This window comes from Felis catus, chromosome C1 (genome assembly GCF_018350175.1).
Source record: "Felis catus isolate Fca126 chromosome C1, F.catus_Fca126_mat1.0, whole genome shotgun sequence".
Taxonomy (NCBI): domain Eukaryota; kingdom Metazoa; phylum Chordata; class Mammalia; order Carnivora; family Felidae; genus Felis; species Felis catus.
Genome location: NC_058375.1, coordinates 148,347,314 through 148,370,044, shown reverse-complemented (window position 1 = coordinate 148,370,044; position 22,731 = coordinate 148,347,314). Strand labels below are relative to the sequence as shown.

Sequence of the window (22,731 nt, the reverse complement as noted above, 5' to 3'; positions counted from 1 at the left end):
ATTAATATATAAAGATATATTAATGGATATCTTACTATCAAACCATTCTTGCATTCATGGAATAAACTCCACTTGGTCATTTTGAATCACCAAGTTGTTTTTTCATTGATTATAAAAGCCTCTTGTTAGAATTTTGTAATATTAGATGCAGTCTAGAAAAAAATGCTATTTTTACACATGATCTGCTTTAAATTCACACACACACACACACACACACACACACACACACACACACAGACAAACATTACGTGAGAAAAAGGCATAGAGAGTAATCAGCAACAGAAATCAAATGATGTGAAAATATCTTCTGAACAGCCAGGGAATGTAAATGTGAAATAAATGAAGGGATGGCTTTCCTGGGAAGACTAAGAAGGCGTGCACCTCTGTGTGAGGGGTGATGGCATACACAGCACTGTTGTCTCTCTTACTGAGAGGAGTCAAATGGGAGGTCTAGAGTTTGGGCCTTCAGTACCTCTCCCATTGTATTTTTTATTCTCCTTGTGACAAGTGAGGTATCTTTAAAAAAAAAATTTTAACATTCGTTTATTTTTGAGAGACAGAGAGACAGAGCATGAGCAGGAGAGGGGCAGAGAGAGAGGGAGACACAGAATCCAAAGCAGGTTCCAGGCTCCGAGCTGTCAGCAGAGCCCGATGTGGGGCTCGGACCCACGAGCTGTGAGATCATGACCTGAGCCGAAGTCGGACACTTAACTGATTGAGCCACCCAGGTGCCCCAGTGACAGGTGCTTTTGAAATATGGAGGGCTGTAATTATTTTCTTATTAATATTCTTTGTGTTTTCCCTGATGCTATTGTTTCTACGTATTTTTTTCCACCAGGCTATTATCACCAACTATAGAAGCCAACTTGTTAACAGTTAAAATAAGCAATAGTTAAGAATGAGAAGCCATTTGGAATGTTGAGTTCTGTGCCACTCATCTGCAAGGAGCTGGACAATCTAGGGAAGTCTAGACCAGAGGGGGAAATGGGGAGTCTGGAAAGATCACTTCTGAAGAAGATAGACTCAAGGGAACTTAGGTGCCATCTTCAAAGATCTGAGGGACTATCATGTGGAAGAGGAATGGCTTCTTGGTAAGGAAATTTTATGTAGGATCAGATAGCTCTAGAACCTTGAGCTCTGGAACCTTGAGCAAGATACTTAAACCTCTCTAAGACTCAGTTTCTACATCCTTCAATAATGCCATTTGTTCAGGTTGCTCTAGAGAATAGAGATGATACAAGCACCTGGTTCATGGTGGACACTTGACAATTGTTATTACTCATATTTATTTCATGTTGTTCCAGAGGAGAGAATGAAGACCAAAGGATGAACATTCCTGAAAGGCAGAGCCTGGCTACTAGCCTGGCTAGTTTGTGTCATTCAAGTGAAGTAGGTTGCCTAGGACAAGAGTAAGTCCCTTGGCCCTCAGTGTGTGAAAGAAAAAAAGTCCACTTGCCATGAACATCTTAGGAGGATTTTGGAGAATTTGCTGGAAGTTGAACTAGATGATCTTTATTATAAAGTCTTAGCTCCAAAATAAATTACTTTCCTCCCTTTGAAAGAATATAAGGCACTTAACAGAATGTCAAAAGAAATTTAAGAATGCATTCTTAAGAATGTCCTTAAGAACAATAAAACAAAGATATTTGAAGGGAAATTAAAAATCCTCCCAGAAGATTCTTACTTTCATCCAGGAATCTTTGAATTCTCTCTGTGATGGCTGTATGCTCTCAGTCATTTAGGAAGCATAAGTAAACCACAGACACCTTGGATTTCCAGAGCACAGTTCTTGTACCAAAGTTGTTCTGGTAGGCAGGTAATTTACTTGGTCAGCCATGTACAGTAGAAAGACATGGAAGTTAATATCCGCATACTGTAGATGGATACACTAAGATATCGATTAAGGTTCTCACTACTTGGGGTGACTGAACCAGATGGAACCAGTTTGTGGGAGGGTCATCTTCAAAGTTCTGCTGGGAATGCTGATCTCACTGGTCTCCCAGCCTGTTGATAAACCATTGCAAATAAGTATTTACAAACCAACACAATTAGGTACTTGCCCATTTTCAAATGCTTCAAAGTTCCACTGTATCTAAATTAGTTTACTTAAAGATGTAATAATTTACACAATTCCATGTTTGAGACTACATTGCCTTTTGAATTTCTGTAGAAGGACCAACTGCAATTGGGCAAGGTAAATATGAACTGATTAAACATTTTAACAGGTTTTTCAGTACAAATATATAAGACTTTAGGTCCTTTCAATAAGCAAAATGAACTAGAGATTTAAAAAATGTAAAAGAGAAAGATGCCCTTTTGGATAGTTTCATCAGAAAAATCTAAATTTATGTGGGGAAAATGAACCTTTGCTCTCCTACCTCTGAGTAGTATTAATACTATATAATAACTTTTCAGTTAAGATTTTCCAGACAACAGGTTTTGGTAGAGGGTAGTCAAGGTAAAGAAAGATACATCCTCCAGCAAAATAAACTTTTTTCCTTCACTAATCAGTGGAAAATGAATGGGGGAAAGCTGAATAACACAAAGGTTTGTGCATACTCTGCCTGTGACTTAGCACTTATATTTGAAGATTTTAACTAAAGGTTAGATGTTCGCAAAACATTCACTTTGCATTTACAGTCAATGTTTCAGGCCATGTTTTTCAAGATTTTCTAAATGTTTATTCATTTTTCAGAGACAGAGAGACAGAGCATGAGGGCAGAGAGGCAGAGAGAGAGGGAGACACAGAATCCAAAGCAGGCTCCAGTCTCTGAGCTGTCAGCACAGAGCCTGACACAGGGCTTGAACTCACGGACCACAAGACCATGACCTGAGCTGAAGTCAGATGCTTCATCGACTGAGCCACCCAAGGGCCCCATGTTTCAGCCCATTTTAAGATGCCAATCAAGACCCAAAAGGAAAGTCAGGAGAAGGCGGTGAAGTAATGAGAGAGGGCTTTAGAGCAGGAGAGCTTTGCCATGGGGCCCACTTTCTTTTCAAAGCTCAGCCCCACTCCCCATTAGCTGTGGCTTTGGACCAGTCCCTCAACCTTGCTGACTTTCAGTCTGCTCCTCTGTGAAACAAGGATGAGGGTGCATCGTTCGTCTGCAGGGCTGTGGGCATGTCTAGGAGACCAGCTGGTCCTATGGTCATCCCAACCCTTGGTCCCGTAATGTGTGGGGTAGCAGGTATCACACAGCGTCTCCTTGAGCCTCACAGACTAACCCCCATACGGTGACTTGAGCAGACTGGAGTTGAGAATTAAGCCTTTGGTATTTGTTTTATTTTAAATGATACCCGTCCTTATGTAGCCATGGCGTCCCCCTCATTTTCTGCACGAGAGTCACACTTGAGCATGTCCCCAAACCTCCTTCTCTCTTTAATGAGCCAGAAAACTGATTCTCTCTGGGGGTTCCATGGTGACCCCTCTGATGGCTCTGATTCATTTGACTTAAACCAAATTACAAAGTGCAAGAGATGCAGAAAAACGCAGGAATTCTTGGTCTTTCGAGTTACTTGGCTTCCTCATCTCACTTTCCACTCACACATTTTTGGCTCTTCGTGTAATGGGGTTCTTCTAAAATTGAGAGCGAGGCAAATCAGAAGAGCAGAAAAGTCAAAGCTATGCTGACGAGCGGCTAGGCCACGTCATGTTTAATGTAGACTTGTTTCACAGCACCAATATATAACCAGGGCTGACAGAGAGGCAAAATATTGTATTCATATACGTGAAAGAAAAGCAGCTAAGGCTGCACATGTAGGCGGGAAAGAGTTACAGCTGGCTAACTTCGCAGACGTTTCATTTTTTTTTTTTTTTTTAAATACGATCTCAACTTTTTAAAAAAGTTTATCTATTTTGAGAGTGAGCGAGCGAGCGAGTGTGAGGGTGTATACAGGGGAGGGGCAAAGAGAGAGGGAGAGAGAGAAGCCCAAGCAGGCCCCATGCTCAGAGCAGAGCCAGATGTGAGGCTTGATTCCACATCATGGATCACGACCTGAGCCGAAACCAAGAGTCAGGCGCTAAACTGACTGAGCCACCCAGGCACCCCTATTAGCCCCTGCTTTAAAGATGAGGAAACTGAGGTCAGAGATGTGGAACAGAGTTTAAGCCTAGGGACTGCCTGATTCCAAAGGCCATGTCAGCCCCTCCCCACCAAATCACATCTGATTCCTGCTCTCAGGGATCTCTATATTGTTTATAAAAGTCAGGTGCTGTTTTAGTGGAGTCTTGGCAATGAATTATTTTTGTGCCATGAGTACAATTTTGCGCCGTAGCAAACTGATTCAGGCTTCAAATATGTAGCAAGACGAGCTGAAGGATGAGGTTTCTTTGTTCCCTCGCTCTCAGCGGGGAGGCCAAAGTCTGCCTTCATCTCCATTCCAATTATCCCAAACCTCTTATCTGTAGTGTCACAGTTCATAATAATTAATTGTCATGCCAGAGGCATTGTGACATGCTTGATGGAGTCATGGTGTGCTATGTACACAGAGTAATTAGCAATCATTAGTGGAGGGACAGAAAGTTCCTGGTGGTTTCATTCAAACTTTCATTTGGTTAAGTTTATCTCTGTGTTCTTTGTGCATAAATGTAATTTAGCAAATCAGGTTTTAGCTTATCCGTTTTATGAAGGATTGGGGTGGAAGTGGCGGGAAGAGAATGTGTTCTTTTTTCTTTTGTCTTTCTGTAATGAGCTTCTCCTCTAATAATGTGCATGTATAGTTCCTGACCATTAGTTAGCATCATTAACTTTAAATACAGATAATGTTAAATACTGCTAAATCCAATTACAAATATAAAATGTCAGGAGTCTGCTACAGGAAACCAGGGCACCGTGTCCAAAACTTGAAGCTCAGATTTAGTAGTAAAATTCGGACTCTTTTCAGGTGGGCCACCCACCAGAAAGCCATTGAATTCTGTGTCAGTTTTTGAAGCTTTCTGAAGGTTACACCTGCCAGCATCCTCTGCAGCAAAGATGGCTGAAATAACCTTGGCTTAGAGGTGCCAAAGAATTACACCAATAAATAAATAAGTTTTGTAAGTGGAGAAAAGCAAGAACAAAGTGGTCAAGATTTTGAGATCTTTCTTAAGGAAAAAAGAAGGAAGGCATTTGAAAGAACATAAAGCTGGCTAAAAATAGTCCTGCATACCTCAGCCAATCTATATGAACATATGGTTAAGTACAATAAAACTAATTTCCATATTTCAGAGAGCATAAGTTAAAAAAAAAAGAGTGAGAGAAAACTGTGGCTACTTTGCAAAACACATTGATTGCTACCTTTTCTAGTCAGCCCCCTCCAGTGCTTGGGTCCTTATTAAAAAGTGCTCCTTAGCTTGATAACAAGGTAAACTACATTATTGATAGCACTGCCCAATCCCAAAGCCTGAAGAGAAAGAGAGAAAAATAAAGTTGCCATCCTCTTTGTGGAAACTGGTTTGCCTGGGTACAAAGTCAGATGATGTACAAGCATCTTGGGGTGACTGAGTCTTAGGGTTGGAACTTCTTGGGAGGAAGGTTGCCATGGCAGTCAATCACCTTCCTGTGGATGTGTCACTGTTAATCTCCAGCCAGAAAGGGAAGGTCCCTTTTCACGAGCACTGAGTCCCTTATACCTTCCTAGATCATTAGCTTTTAATTCAGCGGGGGCTTGACAAACCCCCAGGTGGTTTGTACACAAGCCCAGAAGGTTGAAAAAGACATAGGGGGAAAGCAGGTTGCATGGAGTTAAAGCAACAGGGGGATGTTAAGAACCTCCACTCTGTTGGGGTGCCTCCGCCGAAGGTTGGTGGAAGGAGGAGCAGCGACAGCAGTGAGGCCAGTGAGGTCATCTGCAGGATGGAGGGCAGGTGGGTAGCCTACCTGCAGGAGGATGCCCCCCTTTCAGCGGGGAGAGCAGGACTTGCACTTCATTTGTCATAGCGTGTGCCAGTGTAAATGCCAGTCCGGTGCTCTGGAGGCTGAGCGCCAGCTGCTGCCCCACTGCACCCTGGCTTTATATGGGCTGGGGGCGGGGCCCCTTCAGGGCATTACCGAGCAGCAACAGGGCTTGTCACCTCGCTTTCTGGGAACCTCCATCTCCTTGGCAAGTTTTCTCTTACAAGAAAGCTTTCTTCTTGTTCCTTTTATCTCAGAAGGCAAGGTAGACGGCTAAGGGAACTCCTATTTTCTTTTGCCAGAGGCAGGGGAGAGGATGAAGTTCAGTGGAATTCTTTTTCTCACCAACTATTCATCCATCAAGTATATACAGTGCATCTACAATGTGACAGGCTCTCGGTTGCATTCTGGTGCGACAAGGAGGTCAAGATTTTTGTTTGGAGACATCCATAGTCTTTCTGAAGAGACACTTAGAAAACAAAGCACTATGCCTTCGCCCCAGCTTTTGTCATTGTGAACATTCATACTAAGAAGATAATTGGGGATGTGCAGAGACTTCTTCACAAGGATGGCAATCATGTGTTTTTTTCTTTATTTTTTAGAATTGATTGGCATCAATATAAACATTCCCAAATACAGTGGGATAGTTAAGATATAGCCATGAGAATACTAGATACACATTACATGTCATGTTTTCAAATAATATTTAATGATATGAAACTATTCATGATAAGACAGTGAAAAAGTAGGCTAGGAGCCAATAGATGCCAATTTTGTTAACAAGAAAAAGTCCAAATTTAAGCTTTATTGTATCTCCAGTGCTGATCAAAGTTGAGCATATGGCAGTTACTTAGAAATATTTCTTTGTTCTTCAGTATAGAGACTTCTACACTTCAAAAAAAAAAAAAACCCACAAAAACAAAAACAAAAAAACACAAAATCCAAAACCTCTGCTCTTCAGAAAACATTGTTAAGGAAATGAAGACCAGCCACAAACTGAAGGGCAAATAAAATATGTGTAGAACACATTTCTGGTAAGTGCTGGCATTGAGAATACATAAAGAAACAACTCAGTAATAAGAAAACGAACAACCCAATTTAACAAAGTAAGCAAAAGATTAAAACAAAAACTTCACAAAGTAGAGATATTGACAACAAATAAACACATAAAAGATGTTCAACATCATTAATCATAGGGAAATATAAATGAACACCACAATGAAATACATTACACATGTATAAGAATGGCTCAAACGAAAAAAAAAAAAAGAAAAAAAGAAAGAAAAGGAAAATATAGCATCCTGATGAATATGCGGAGCAACTGAAACTCTCATACACAGCTGGTGGAAACGCCAATTGGAAAAGCCACTTTGAAAGTCTGTATGGCAGTTTCCTGTAAAATATCTTGTAACATTAGTCATACACTTACTGTGTGACTAACAATCCAATTCCTAGGAATTTTCCCAAGAGAAATGAAAACACATGTATGCACAAAAATCTACGTCTGAATGTTTTAACAGCTCCTATTCATAATGGACAAAAGTTATAAACAACCCCCAAATCCATCAAATGTAGGACAGATACACAGATTGTGGTGCATCCATACAATAGGAAACTACCCCACAATAATAAAAAATGAACAGATAATTACATGCAATAACATGGATGAATCTCAAAAGCATTATGCTAAATGAAAGAAGACTAAAAAAGCCAGTTACTATATAACTCCATTTATATGACATTCTTGAAAAGTCAAAACTATAGGACCAGAAATCAGATTTGATTGCCAGAGGAGGGGGTGGGGAGAGTGGTTTAGCCACAAAGAGGCAGGAGGGGACTTTCAAGGCTGTTAGAAATAGTCAAGAGATTGTGGCGGCAATTCCATTTGTCACATATCATACGTAGATCATATAAAAGTGAATTTTACGGTATGCAAATTATACCTCAGTAAACAACAAAAATATCTATTTGTTAAATAATGAATGAAAATATTTCAAAATGTTAAGAGTGGTTGTATATAGGTAAGAATATTACCTGTTGATTTTTGTTATCTTCTATTTTTCTGTATTACTTTTAAAATCAATACAAATCAACAAAACCTTTTTTCAGGGAAAAAGTATGTTAAAGTGTTTTGACCAAAGTAGGTACATGCTGTGGGAGCAAAAAGGAGGGATCATCCATTCCATCTAGCAAATATTTTGTGAGTGCCTTCCCTCAGAGCCCTGGACAAGAAGCTGGGGTTTAGAGGTGACAAAACCCCACCCCCACTTTCAGAGAATCTCACAGTCTCATAGGGGCTGTAGAAGATGAGATGAGAAGAAGGCTAAGAGGATTCCTTCGGTAGCTGACAATAGAAATTTCTGCGATGATGGAAATGTTCTGTATCTGTTCAGACCAATAGGGTAGCCACAAGCCACATTTGATTTGGGCACTTGAAATGTGGCTGGTGTAATGGAGAAATCAAAATTTAAATTTGTTAAAATCAAATAATTTTAATTAAAATTTAAATATTACTATAAATAGATACATGTGGCTTGTGGCTACTGTATTGGATGGCATGGGTCTGTGGCATAAAACCTAGATGTGTGATTGCTTGTTGTCCAGAACTCATTGATTGGCCTCCTTTTCTGCAAGGTGCAGAAAGCCAGGAGGGCATCAAAGGGCAGCCATCCCTTAGGAGAGGCTGTACTGAGGGCAGCCCAACTGATTGGATAGAATATAATGCATGTCCAGGCAAGGAAGGCTTCTTTTGAGCAAATGCTTACTTTACCATGAAGTTATATTAAGTAGGTTCTTTTTCACCTCATTTACAAGCAAGGCCTTCAACAGTATGATCTGAGCTAACAGCAGTGATGTCGTCCAGGAGGTGATGGTGAAGGAGGGCAAACCAAGGAAATGTGAAGGGTGTAAGTAATTAGAATCCATGGGGCATCACCTCTAGATTCCATCCTTCCCAACCCTACATATTTAATTTTTTTTAATGTTTTATTTATTTTTGAGACAGAGAGAGAGAGAGCATGAGCAGGGGAGGGTCAGAGAGAGAGGGAGACACAGAATCCGAAACAGGCTCCAGGCTCTGAGCTGTCAGCCCAGAGCCCGATGCGGGGCTCGAACCCACGGACCGCGAGATCATGACCTGAACCGAAGTCGACACCCAACCGACTGAGCCACCCAGGCGCCCCCCAACCCTACATATTTAACATGAGCCTCACAGATGGATAGGGCATTTGTTTCCTTTTACCCCCCAAATAGAAATATCTACCAGTTATTAACAAGACCGTATGTGGGAGTAAATAAAGGAGTGGCATAAACCACGAAGAGACAACCAACCTGTTTTACTATACAGAAACGTGAGAAGAAGAGGGGAAAAGCAAAAATGAGGACAATGTGTTTTTCCTTCCCCATCTCTGCCAGCATGGTCTTCCCCACTCTGCCACTATCTCTGCTTCCACAGGAACAGGAGGCCTGGAATCCCAATTCTGATTCCCTTGGGGCAGGTGCACCACCGTGGGGCAGCCCACTTAGGGTGGTAGGGTCCTCTCTCTCTCTATCTTGTGTAAGTCATTCAAAACCCAGACCTGTTTTGCAGGCTGTGACATGAGTATAACCTGGATTCTTTACTCTGAGGATGGACTAGAGCCTCCATCAGGATGAAAGTCGCATCCAAAGAAGGCAACGTGTTATTACCCTTTAAACAGGCTTGTAAACCTCATTTTAAGAGGGATATTGGTCTGGTTAACTGCAATGGGAGAGTAGTTCCTGCTAGGACCAAAGTATTCGAAATGGTGCTTAGTGATGCTGAAAGCCTTGTAAAATGGCTTCTCATAACAGTGAAGTTGCCAGATAGCTTTTTTTTTTGTCTTTTAAGTGAAAGGACGATATAACATTAAAGACGTTAATAATATTTTAAAATTATGACACTTTCATCGTAGTACTTTCTTCTTTTAATTTGTATGTGGGGAGCCATTATTACCTTCTTCATACAATCACAGTTTAGCAGTTGCATTTCATCTTTAGATTTTTCCTCTTAACATTAGTTATATACAGTATCTAATGCCCAGTTCTGAAAGTATGAGAGATATATGTCAGACTGTCACCGCAAGAAAGCCAACCAGGAAGGCGATGACTCTCGGGTGGGAGGTGGTTGATAAGGAAGCCCCCTTCAAGGGGCCCTGTCTCCTGTTTTTGCAAGATGCTTCTGAGCCTCTGGTGCCTGCCCTGGGTTCACCAGCTTCCTTTGTCTGTTTTTAAAATGTAGTATGCCCTTCTCTCCCCTCTTTCTCCAAAGCACTGGGATATTCCTTTCCTTCAGGGACATTTTTAAGTCCTTGCATTCTGTAGCAGAAAACTTGTGCTGTGTTCTCTCTCTACTTGCCAGACCCAAAACAAAGAATCCATTAGTAATTCAGAGGTGTATGTGGGGATGTTTCCTCTGAGTTATCATGCAGGGAGACACGTTTGCAGATAGGAGAATACCCCAGCAACGAGTCTTGATTCTGAGTGCAGGATGGCATGTAAGCATAGCTTTGATGTTAGTTGATCTTGATAATAAGGCAAACAGCGATGAGTATACTTTTCCTTGCCTTGGGCCTTGGAGGCTTATCGGTGGGTGTTAGAGCGAAGAGACAAACAGTCTTCGTTAGAAGATGGTAATAGTCACTTGTTTGTGGAAGTGCACTTGAGAAGATTAGTGAAAACACTAATTTCTGCAAATCCCTACCTTGCCCAACTCCTACAAAGTAAAAATGTATTTACTTCACTTTACAGGTGGGAAAAGGCCATAAAAAGAGATAAAGAGAGTCAAATGAGTTGTTACACATTGTAAAATGGTAGAGAAATGATTGGAAGCTGCTATTGACCCACTGTTGGCCCCATGTTTATTATCGTCCAGGAGCTTGACCCATTAAGCATCTGGAAAGTCACACTGGGAATCTGTATACCGCACACTGATTCTGTATATCACACACTGGGAATCTGCATACCGCACTGTTAAGAAAACAGCCCCACAGCAGCACATTCTGAGCAGTAGATGCTACCAATAGGTCATACACGTCACAGGAATGGGCACCTTTTCTGTGTGTTAGAAAGGTTCTGGTACCAAAGACTGAGAAAGGAGCTCTGACTGTAGCCAGACTGGCCATGGGAAAGAGATGGCCTTGCAAGGTTGCCAGCCACCAGCCTTTTGTGGGTCATTGTTTGGCTGTATCCGCTCTGCTGATGGTTTCCTTCTCCTTCCGCCCAAGGCCGTCCCTGCCTTTTCTGTCAGAGGAAAAACTAGAGCTGGAAATCCATAGCAGATATTTTTGCTGTAATTAAAAACAAATGTTTATTGGGGGGGCCTGGTTGGCGCAGTTGGTTGAGTATCCGACTTCAGCTCAGGTCATGATCTCCTAGTCCGTGACTTCTAGCCCTGCATCAGGCTCTGAGCTGACAGCTCAGAGCCTGGAACCTGCTTCAGATTCTGTGTCTCCCTCTCTCCCTCTCTCTCTGCCCATCCCCCTCTTGCACTCTCTCTCTCTCAAAAAATAAACATTAAAAAAATTTTTTTTTAAATTAAAAATGTTTGGGGCGCCTGGGTGGCTCAGTCGGTTAAGCGGCCGACTTCGACTCAGGTCATGATCTCGCGGTCCATGAGTTCAAGCCCCGTGTCGGGCTCTGTGCTGACAGCTCAGAGCCTGGAGCCTGTTTCGGATTCTGTGTCTCCCTCTCTCTGACCCTCCCCCATTCATGCTCTGTCTCTGTCTCAAAAATAAATAAATGTTAAAAAAAATTTTAAATTAAAAATGTTTATTTTTGAGACAGAGAGAGTGAGGGGGGCAGAGAGAGGGAGACAGAGGATCAGAAACAGGCTCTGTGCTGACAGCAGAGAGCCCCATGTGGGGCTCAAACTCATAAACTGTGAGCTCATGACCTGAGCCAAAGTCAGATGCTTAACTGACTGAGCTGAGATGCTTAACTTAACTGACCTTGGCGCCCCTACTGTAATTTTTTCTTTAGTCTGCATCAGTTTACTTTAGTGTCTTGTTTTTCCCTTTTATTTCATTATTTTCTCTGCTGTTTCCCCATTATATGTGCTTCAGGAGGGGTGTGGGGCAACTTTTACAGAGAAAATGATCCCTTGATCTTTAAAGCACGAAGACATATTTGCCTGTATTGATCTTCCTCTCAGTGCCACACGAGGTAGGGGAGTGGATTTCTGAGCCTGGGAATCTCTTTTGTTTGTTTTTTTTAATTTTTTTTTTTTAAACGTTTATTTTTGAGAGAGACAGAGACAGAGTGCGAGCAGGGGAGGGGCAGAGAGAGAGGGAGACACAGAATCTGAAGCAGACTCCAGGCTCTGAGCTGTCCAGCAGAGAGCCCAATGCAGGGTTCAAACTCACAAACCATGAGATCATGACCTGAGCTGAAGTCGGACACCCAACCAACCGAGCCACCCAGGCGTCCCGCCTGGGAATCTCTTTACGTGGATCCTGAGCCCTGTAGTCATGTGATGGCCCCTTTTCTTCTGGAAGTCCCATTCTACTGTTGGGAAAACCTTCCCATTTAAGTACTTATTGTGTATCGACAACACCTGTCTTAAGTCTCCTACAAATTAGTCAATTTAACATCTCTGAAGATTAAAAAATTTTTAACTGATTAAATAGATAATACATTCATGTAATTCAAAACTCAAAAGATACAAAAAGGTATAGTGAATCTATATGCCCTTCTTCCTTTGATCACTTCTCCAGCAACCTCAAGGTCTCTGCTCTGGAGCAAACAAGGTAATCAGTTTCCTAAGGTATTTTAGACATTAAGAAATTATTAATATATATGTTTATATATATTATACAATATATACTTATATATAGTATAATATATACATACTTATATATAGTATAATATATGCTATATATATTATAAAACATGTTTTATATATAACATATGCTTATATATGTTATATAACATATATATGTCATGTTATATGTTATATGATATATGTTATATATATAAATATATGTTATATAACATATATGTTTATATATATAACATATATATTAGGTACCTTATGTACATTATTATATACTTAATGCTTCCCAGTTAACATACATCTTAAAGACAGTTTCCTAATCAGAAATAAAAGCTTTGCTGTTATTTAGTGATTTTATAGCCTTCCATTTTACACATGGATCAGAATTTATTTTACCAGTGCCTTTCTATAAAGATTTACGTTGTTTGTAACCCTTTACTATTTCAAAAAACGTTCTAGTGAATAACCTTGTACAAAGGCAACTTTGCCTGTGTGTGACAGTTTATTTGTAAGCTAAATTCCTAGAAGTAGACTGGCATATCAAAATGTGGGTGCTGGGGTGCCTGGGTGGCTCAGTAGGTTAAGCATCCAACTCTTGATCTCAGTGCAGGTCTTGAATTCGGGGTCATGAGTTCAAGCCTGGTATTGGGCTCTATGCTAGGCATGGAGGCTACTTTAAAAAAATAAAAAGTAGGTGCATTTGTAAGACTGATACTGCAAAATTGCCTTCCATAAATATTGGAGAGCAATTCCTACCACAAATATATGAATGCCTTTGTCACCATTGTCTTGCCAATATGTTAACTTTTGATCTTTGTCAAGCTGATAGGAGAAAAATAGTATTCAATTTTATTTATATGTATATATATATTTTTTTAACGTTTATTTATTTATTTATTTATTTATTTTTTAATTTTTTTTTCAACGTTTATTTATTTTTGGGACAGAGAGAGACAGAGCATGAACGGGGGAGGGGCAGAGAGAGAGGGAGACACAGAATCAGGAACAGGCTCCAGGCTCCGAGCCATCAGCCCAGAGCCTGACGCGGGGCTGGAACTCACGGACCGCGAGATCGTGACCTGGCTGAAGTCGGACACCTAACCGACTGCGCCACCCAGGCGCCCCAACGTTTATTTATTTTTGAGACAGAGAGAGACGGAGCATGAACGGGGGAGGGTCAGAGAGAGAGGGAGACACAGAATCCGAAGCAGGCTCCAGGCTCTGGGCTGTCAGCACAGAGCCCGACGCGGGGCTCGAACCCATGGACCGCGAGATCGTGACCTGAGCCGAAGTTAGACGCCCAACTGACTGAGCCACCCAGGCGCCCCTAATTTTATTTTTAATTTACATTTCTCTTAGTATGAAGTGAAGTTGTAAAATTTTTCATGTTTAAGACACATTTGTACTTTTTTTGTTGTGAATTGTTTATTCAAATTATGTTGATTCTTCTATTTATTTGTGGGTGTTTGGGTCATTTTGATTATTGCTTGTTAGAAACTCTCTGTAAGCTGTTAGGGTAACAAGCAACAGTTTGATAATTTTTTTAAATTTTTTTTTTAACGTTTATTTATTTTTGAGACAGAGAGAGACACAGCATGAACGGGGGAGGGGCAGAGAGAGAGGGAGACACAGAATAGGAAGCAGGCTCCAGGCTCTGAGCCATCAGCCCAGAGCCCAATGCGGGGCTCGAACTCGCGGACGGCGAGATCGTGACCTGAGCCGAAGTCGGACGCTCAACCGAATGAGCCACCCAGGCGCACCAAGGCTTTGATAATTTTCTTGTGTAAATGAGAAAATATGTATAAATTATCAATGTATATGTCAAAAATCTCCCCTAGAACAAATTTTGTTATTTTTAATGTTGTTATATATTCACTACATAAAAACCTTTTATTATTGATATTTTCAAACACACACCGAAGTAGGGGAAACAGCATAACTAACTGCCATGGGCACTCAGTACCTAGCTTCGGCAATCACCCACACATGGCCAGTCTTACTTCATCTATACCCTCCTCTTGCTACCTCTACCTTCACACGAAACTTCCCTCTTGGACTAGTTAGATGCAAAATCCCTGGCATTCTATCATTTTGCCATAATAATTGCTATTGTTTTAAAATAGTACTCTTATGTTTCCAAGTGAAATTAACTGTCATTCTTTAATATCATCAAATATTAAAATTTTTTAATGTTTATTTTTGAGAGAGAGTGCGAGAGAGAGAGAGAGTGAGAAAGAGAGAGAACATGAGCAGGGGAGGGGCAGAGAGAAATAGAGACACAGAATCTGAAGCAGGTTCCGGGCTCGGAGCTGTCAGCACAGGTGACCCGACACGGGGCTCGAACCTATGAACTGTGACATCATGACCTGAGCCAAATTTGGATGTTCAACGGACTGAATCACCAATGTCACCAAATATTTAGTAAGCATTCAAATTTGCCTGATTGTCTCACAAATTTTTTGTTATAGATGGTTTGTTCACACCAGAATCCAAACCAATGCGCACTTTGCACTTGGTCGATGCATCTGGTAAGTCTTTTAAATCTATAGGTTCCCTTCCCTTATTTTCTTCCTTGCAATTGTTTAAGAAGCTGGGTTTGTAGTCCTGTAGAAGTTGCCACATTCTAGATTTTGTTAGATTTGTCATATTGCTATTTAACATGTTTTCCCTTCTCTTGTATTTCCTGCAAATTGGTGTTTAGATCGGAAGGTTTGATCTGATTCGGGTTTGATTTTTTTTTTTTTTTTGGCAAGTATACTTCAGGGGTGTTATTGTGCACTTCCTGTTGAATTAAGTCAAGAGAACATAAAACCTGGTTGTCTGAGTATTCTGTTGAATTTGATCTGGCAGTTTAGCTAACATTCTGCTTTTGAATAACGTTATTAGATACAGAAAACAAAACTTATCACTGTAGAAAATGAACTGCCAGAGGAGTGCTCAACCCACAACTTCATATTAGGAGGAGAGAATATGGGACATGGGGAGATGGCTTTCATTTTTAACTACAGTAAAAGGCTCAGCACAAAAGGTTCTTTTGGTTCAAGTTCCTTTTACTGTTAAGGTCAGTCATGTGTGGGACATATATGCTGGCTCACTGTGTCAAATGCATTTTTATTTCAGGCATTTTTCTACCTTCTTGTCCTTTTCATTTGACTTCGAATAAAGATTTCTTCATCTTGCTTATTACATCTCACTTTTAAAAATGCTTCTGCCAACTGCCTCTGAAATGTTAGTGAAAGTCAAAGAGCTTGAAAAAATGTCTTTCCAGGCGCTTCCGGTGCCTGATGTCTCAGCTGTGGTCATGCTGGCTCTCAGTTCCTAAGTGTCTTCTGGTCTCTAAGCTTTCACTTTCCTCTTCTCTCTGCCCCACCCTGCTCCGGCAGATGCCAGTATGTGAGATGTTCCTAATACCCCCATCGCCCCAGCTATAATGCTTTGTACAGTTGATGAATGAAGTTTCAGGGTATCCCGGATTTGGACCAACCCACGGGTCCTCAAGAAGTACTTGTTGAAAGGGAATCATGTTTCTTTGCTTTGTGCTGCATTAAAAACTATATTTCTTCAAGGACGAGTGGCCTCCGTGGTTTCTCAATGGGAAATGCTTTCTCTAACGCTATTCCACAACTATCTGCAATGTTTCTAGTGCTTATACATTTAGGTGAGCTGAACTTCATGGTCATTTTGGGTAAGAGATAATTCTCCATTATTCAAATACAGAGAAATACAACCGTGAATAATCTTATTTTCTGAATGGTTTTAAGTTTCTCTCAATCCTATTAGTTAATCCTACTTTAACCATAAAGAATGACTTTTCTAAACATAACTTATGATAATCCTGTTATGAAACATGAAATGATAAACTGATGACATTGCATGCAAAGTCTCTTCTTTGGAAGATTTCCACAGATGCCCCTCCTCTGAGCCCCTTCTTCCCTGTGGGTAGGAAAGAAAGGGCAATAATTTGTCTTCAAGTTGAAGATGTGTGCTGGTGTGGGTTGGGAGTAGACGGGCTTGGAAAGGAGGCATATGTGCTCTGTTCTCTCTTGGAGATTGTGCTGTGGGTGTATGTGGTGAACGATGCACTTTAGAAATTGAAAAATTAATGGAAATCCGAAGATACTGACAGACCTTGTAGAATTTTATTTCAACTGTGGTTGAAGAGAAGTAGTGAGAAAATGCCTGTTGTCCTACAAAAATACGCTCTTTAGTAACATTGGTTGGAGATTAAAAAAACAAGACACACATATACATGTTAACATTTTATAGTAGGTCATTAATAAATTTTGTGGATTACATTACCCAATAGTCTGATTTCTGAATAAAAAACCTTTTCAAGGTAGATAACGATAAAACAATTCCTTCTTTCATATAAGACCACAACTAAATATAGATTTAAAAAAATAGTCCCTTCGGGGCACCTGGGTGGCTCAGTCGGTTAAGCACCTGACTTTGGCTCTAGTCATGATCTCGCAGTTCATGAGTTCGAGCCCCACATCGGCTCTGTGCTGACAGCTCAGAGCCTGGAGCCTACTTCAGATTCTGTGTCTCCCTCTCTCTCTGCCTCTCCCCCACTCGCACTATGTCTCTTTCTCCTTCTGAAAATTAAACATTAACAAAATTAAAAAAGTAAAAAAATAAAAGCATTTTAATATATGCCATTTGAAATCCTGTGTCTGTGTAGGTGTGGGGAAAGTCACAGATTTTTAAGATGTAGAAAGTCAGGACAAGAACCTTGGCTCTAGCTTCTGGGTCTCTTTGGCCCCTGGGTGGATTTTAACACAGGATAATTTGTAACATCTGCCTTTTTATCTTTGCATGAGCTTGTGGGGATGGGGATTAGGAAAGTGGAATCTGCTTGTTACTCAGATCACATAGCATGTGGTTGGCACAAAATAAATGCATGTTATTGGTGCTGAGAATATTAGGAAGGACAGTGGTGAGAGGCGTTTTGATCTTAATTGTGTGGTATCAGGAATGGTCACCTGGAAAGTTGACTTCTCCAGCTTCCAGAATGCCACCTCAGAAAGGGTGGGCCTTTCTAATCCAGGTCACCTAAGAATCTTCCTGATGCACTTGGAAGACAAAACGCCAATCACTTGTGATAAACAGTAATTTTAACATTTCTCCTCTGTGACCAGTGTGTATTCCATGAAAACAGAAATGACAAGAAAAGAATCTTAAACCTGTGAACTATGGAGAAGGTCAGAAAATAGCTATGGCAGCAGGCAAAGAATGGAAATGTCAAAAATTGGGTAGAAGAGAGAGAAGAAAGAAAGAAGATGCAAAGAATACCTTGTATAAGATGAAAGTTGGGTGGTGGAGTGTGGGAGTCAGGAGGGGGAGGGGTGCTGATTTCAAGAGCAAAGTGGTCTAGATAACTGGGCCCTACTTAAATGCCAGCCTTCTGTGTTTTGAAGCCAGCAGGAAATGCTTCAGAAAAGCAGCAATATCCTTTGCCGAAGCCCATTCAATTACAAGCAGAAATGTCAATAAAGCTTGTGTGCCTGTACTTCCTCAGCCAGCAGCATCTTTATGCTTTGTGTCGGGGAGTAGAAAATAGAACCCTCAAGAGTTTTTTCCTCTAAAAATAAGCCTACTGAAAATCAACTTTTCTTAAACTTTCTTGCACAATCCAAATGAACTCTGGTGCTCTCCCTAGCATGCCAGATCCCAGTTCATTGGGAGAGAAAAAGAGCTCGATTCTAAACACCGCTTTCATTATTTTCTATCCCACAGACTCCATGTTCTGAAAGATTTTTGAGCCAAACTGCATTTGATAATAAAGTCATATTTCTACTTTTCTTCATTAGATGTATAGACCAAAGCTTTGGTGGGGGCATTTCTTCACTACTGCTGAAGTCTCAGCAAAATGTGTGTGAGCTAGCCGGGGAGGCAAGGTTGCGGTTTGACCCTCTGACTGTCCAGATTAGCTCAGAGTCTATTTGAGCAGTTTTGTTTAAATTGAATTTGAGTATTTTTAGGTGGGATGAGTGCTCTTTAGTCTGCCAAAATTTACACCATCCGCTGTGGTATCTTTGCTGCTCCATGCATTGGATGGATGGTGTGGGAAGCCCCTGCTGGGAGAGGGGATAGTTTTGTGGCACTGAAAATAGCTGTGGGTCATGAGTGCTAATCTTTAGAGCCCCTGAGCAGCCTGGATATCCCAGAATGGGAACCATAATTGTTTCTACATAATCCACGTGGTTGGGGGGTGATGTGATCATGTCCTAAGGGTCTCCTGATCATCAGCTACCTCTTTGAAGGATGCATTATTTTTGATCAACTTTTTCATATTTGCTTACCTTTTGTGCACCTATTTTGCCACAGTGTCCTTATAGCAAATTGTCACTTAGGCAATACAGAAACTCCTTTGTTCTCTGTTTGCTTATTTGGTTTTTCTTTTCATCTTTCTTTGATCTTTGGAGAGCAATAGAGAGAAAAACCAGATCTATGTAGAACGGAATTCAAAATAACCTTTTAAAGTATACAGTAATATCCTCCCCTGCTAAAGCCTTGGGTTAAACAAAAAGGAAATTTGATCTCAATATTAAAGGAAATATATACTTTAAGCTTTGCCTAAAAAGTCACACTTATTTGATGCTCTGGTTACCATGGCACAATTAATGAAAATTTGTCAAAAAAGAAAAAATGTGAGGGGTGCCTGGCTGACTCAGTTGGTAGAGTATGTAACTCTTGATCTTGAATTCTTGAGTTCACGTTGGGCATGGAGATTACTTAAAAAAAAAAAAAAGTAAGTTTCTGCACTATCATCTTAGTTTTCTTTTTATAATGTAATTTGGTTTTAAATTACACTGGTATCAAAATACACATCCCAGCTTTGCTGCTAAAATTCTGCCTGGATTCAAAATGAGGCAGAAGAATATAACATTGTGCAAGGCATTCATCACAAGAGGAGAGGAGATAGCAGGTGGTAATAATGTGGATGGAGAATCACAGACTCTCAGGGAAGGAAGAGCCCTTAGAAATCAGCGTAACAGACTCATTGTACTTTATTTTGGATTACAGTATCATTTCTGCAATACCTCCAAATTTCTATTCCATAAGTTCATTCAGGATGGAAAATACCATATGTTTTTTAAATATGATTAAGAATTCAAAGCTTCAGCTAGAAGAAAAGCTCACCCTCTTTTGACCTTAACTTTGTAAATCTGAGAAGAATAATGTAAGAGGCAGGATAGCACATGGATTTTCACATCTGAAGAATCTGGATTTGAATGCTATTCTCACCACTTATCAGCTATGAAAGCTTGGGAGATAGCTCTGAGTCTCTCACTTTTCTGTGCTTGTATCAGATAATCTTTTCACGGGTATTTGTACAGTGAACAGCCATAGAAGATAAAGTCTCTCCCTCCAGGGTACTGGGCACATTTGTTGTTACCCAAGATAATAGAACTAACATCTCTTTTGGGAAAAAAAATGGGCAAATTTACTAACAACTATCTTATTATTTTTTATTTTTAAAGTTAATTTATTTTGAGAGAGAGAGAGAAAGAGAGAGAGAGAACATGCACAGGAGAGGGGCAGAGAGAGAGGGAAAGAGAGAATTGCAAGCAGGCTTCATGCTGATATCATGGAGCCTGATGTGGGTCTTGAACCCACGAATCATGAGATCATGACTTGAGCCTAAACCAAGAGTTGGGTGCTTAACTGACTGAGCTACCCAGGCACCCCTAACAATTATATGATTGGGGGGGGGGTTCCTGAGCTTGGGGTTTCTCAGTTGTGAGTCAGGCTTACTACGTGAGCATTGCACCTGGGCTGCTCCCCATTGCCTTTGTAGGATTTGGAGGACAAGTGGCACTAGAGTGATCGACCATTCTGGTTTGCCTGGGACATTTTTTTTTTTTTTTAATTTTCTTTTTCAACGTTTATTTATTTTTGGGACAGAGAGAGAGCATGAACGGGGGAGGGGCAGAGAGAGAGGGAGACCCAGAATCGGAAACAGGCTCCAGGCTCTGAGCCATCAGCCCAGAGCCCGACGCGGGGCTCGAACTCACGGACCGCGAGATCGTGACCTGGCTGAAGTCGGACGCTTAACCGACTGCGCCACCCAGGCGCCCCTGCCTGGGACATTTAATCCTGAAACTGAAACAGTTCTGGGCAAACTGGGATGAAGGTCACTCTAACTCGGAAACTGATGTGTACACAAAGCTCAGAATGTCTGCTGTGCCAGGAAAGTAATTCGTTTGGTCTCTGACCCAGGGGTTTTGTGTCTTCTGCCAGCATGCATGAAATTGGCAGGCTAGTTCATTAATTTACAAGTAGGGTAAAATCTCAGACCCTTCACAATTCTTGACAGTGAGATATTTGGCAAGTACTTCCCTAACCTTAGTTTTCTTAACTGTAAAATGGAGATAAAAACATCTGCCTCAAAGAGTTATGAGGATAAAGGAAATGGTGCATGTAAAGCCTGAGCACCACACAGAGGATATAATAGGTCCTCAACAGATAGACAGTTGCTACTTTGTTACCATAATTCTTGTTAGGTAGAATTGTCCTAATCATTTCTTTAATTGGGATGGGGTACGTATCTTCCTCTGTCTTCACACAATAGAACATAGCAGATTAAAAAATGCTCAATTAAGTGCTTTTGATCATTTTTGCTACCAAGATCAAACTAATTCATGGTTGAGTCTAGTTACTAATTAAAATGTCCCCCAACTGGATGATTCAGTGACCCTATTTAGTTACTGCACATTTTGTAAAGTTCTTTTTAACCCAAAGAACAGTGCTCTAGTGGTATTTAACAAATCAACTTTGACCTCTTCCCTTAAAGATCTTTAGGAGCTAATAAGATTAAAGTTCCAGGTAACACACTTCAGAGATTCTTTGCTGGGCATCATATGGAAGCATTTCTCTTCTATCATATAAGGTAAACATCAGCCACTATGGTAAGTGAAGCTGAAAATATAGCACTTCCATCATTATTTGTATTTCCAAAGATTTTATAGATTTTTTGTGAATATATATATATATATATATATATATATATATATATATGGTCCCTTCTTGTAAGAATCAGAGGCAGTTTTCTTTATAAGAAAAAAAGATTGTTTTTTTTTTTTTCTCTTTCTTTTTTCCCAGAGGATTCACAGTAACAAACATCTGGGCAGTCTTTTGCTCATTTGGAGACGTGGATAATGTTCATATTTTGTGTGGTGGAGGAATGTAACATTCCTTTCATGGGTTACAAGGAAAGCATATTTAAAATGAATGTGGTTCTATGAGATGATTTGAAACTGTCTAGGAGGATGGATCCATTGGGGACGCTATGATTACACCTCAGTTAGCGAGTTCATTTTTGTGTGGGTAAGACAAGAATGACAAACAGAAATGAGAACCCAGTGCCTCCGCCTCTACTCAGATGTGATCAAGAGCGGATACAGTTCATGCATTATTCTATTTTTGTTCTGAAACACTGATTTCCATTTCACTTGCAGGCTCAGTTCAGTTCTGCTTGTTTTGCAAATGTAACACGAGACTCAGTAAATTCACTCCTTGGCCATCAGACTTTATCTTTTCTGAACTGACAACTGCCTTGGTATTTCCCTTGGATCAAAAATGCGATTTATGGCTTGATGCTTATCTGTCGGAAATAGAAAACATTCAGAAATCTGGCCTAAAGGAGCCAATTAAATTCTTAATGTGATGTAATCATACAGACATGGGGTACCCCTCTCTGGCCAGAGTTGAAAATCCTCCAACAGCCTCAAATGTTTTGTTGGTATCAGTACATAGTAAGGAAACTGGACCCACCAGTGATGAATACTAATACACATGTTTGTTTTTTTTGTTTTTTACTTAATTTTTAGGAAGGTAAAACGGACGTATTGTGAACACAACCTTATTTCTGAAGAATTGTTTCTTCCCGTTTTCCTTCAGCTCAGTTACTTTGATTTGAGTGAGGAATACCTTTCTCCTTCTTTGAAAGGGTCAAGCCTCTTGGCTCTGAACATGCTTGCCTTAACACCAAAACCTCCCCTTTAGACCTTGTCCCCTTTATTCTGCAGGCCCAAGGCCCCACACTCTTGTCTTACTCTTGTGCTA

General features: G+C 40.6%; 1 protein-coding gene across 8 annotated transcripts in view; it reads right to left on the bottom strand.

The window, feature by feature from the left end:
• Window positions 1-22,731, bottom strand: part of DAPL1 (death associated protein like 1) — a 114,548-nt gene that overhangs the window by 42,699 nt on the left and 49,118 nt on the right. For 4 of the 8 annotated variants that reach the window (XM_045033850.1, XM_023259348.2, XM_045033851.1 and 1 more), the window contains exon 1: window positions 5,859-5,982. The exons of the other annotated variants lie outside the window; for them this stretch is intronic. In XM_045033850.1, the coding sequence (XP_044889785.1) occupies window positions 5,859-5,916 (58 nt within the window). In that variant the 5' untranslated portion in view covers window positions 5,917-5,982. Of the gene's footprint in view, window positions 1-5,858; window positions 5,983-22,731 lie in introns of those variants that run through there. 8 annotated transcript variants of the gene reach the window in all.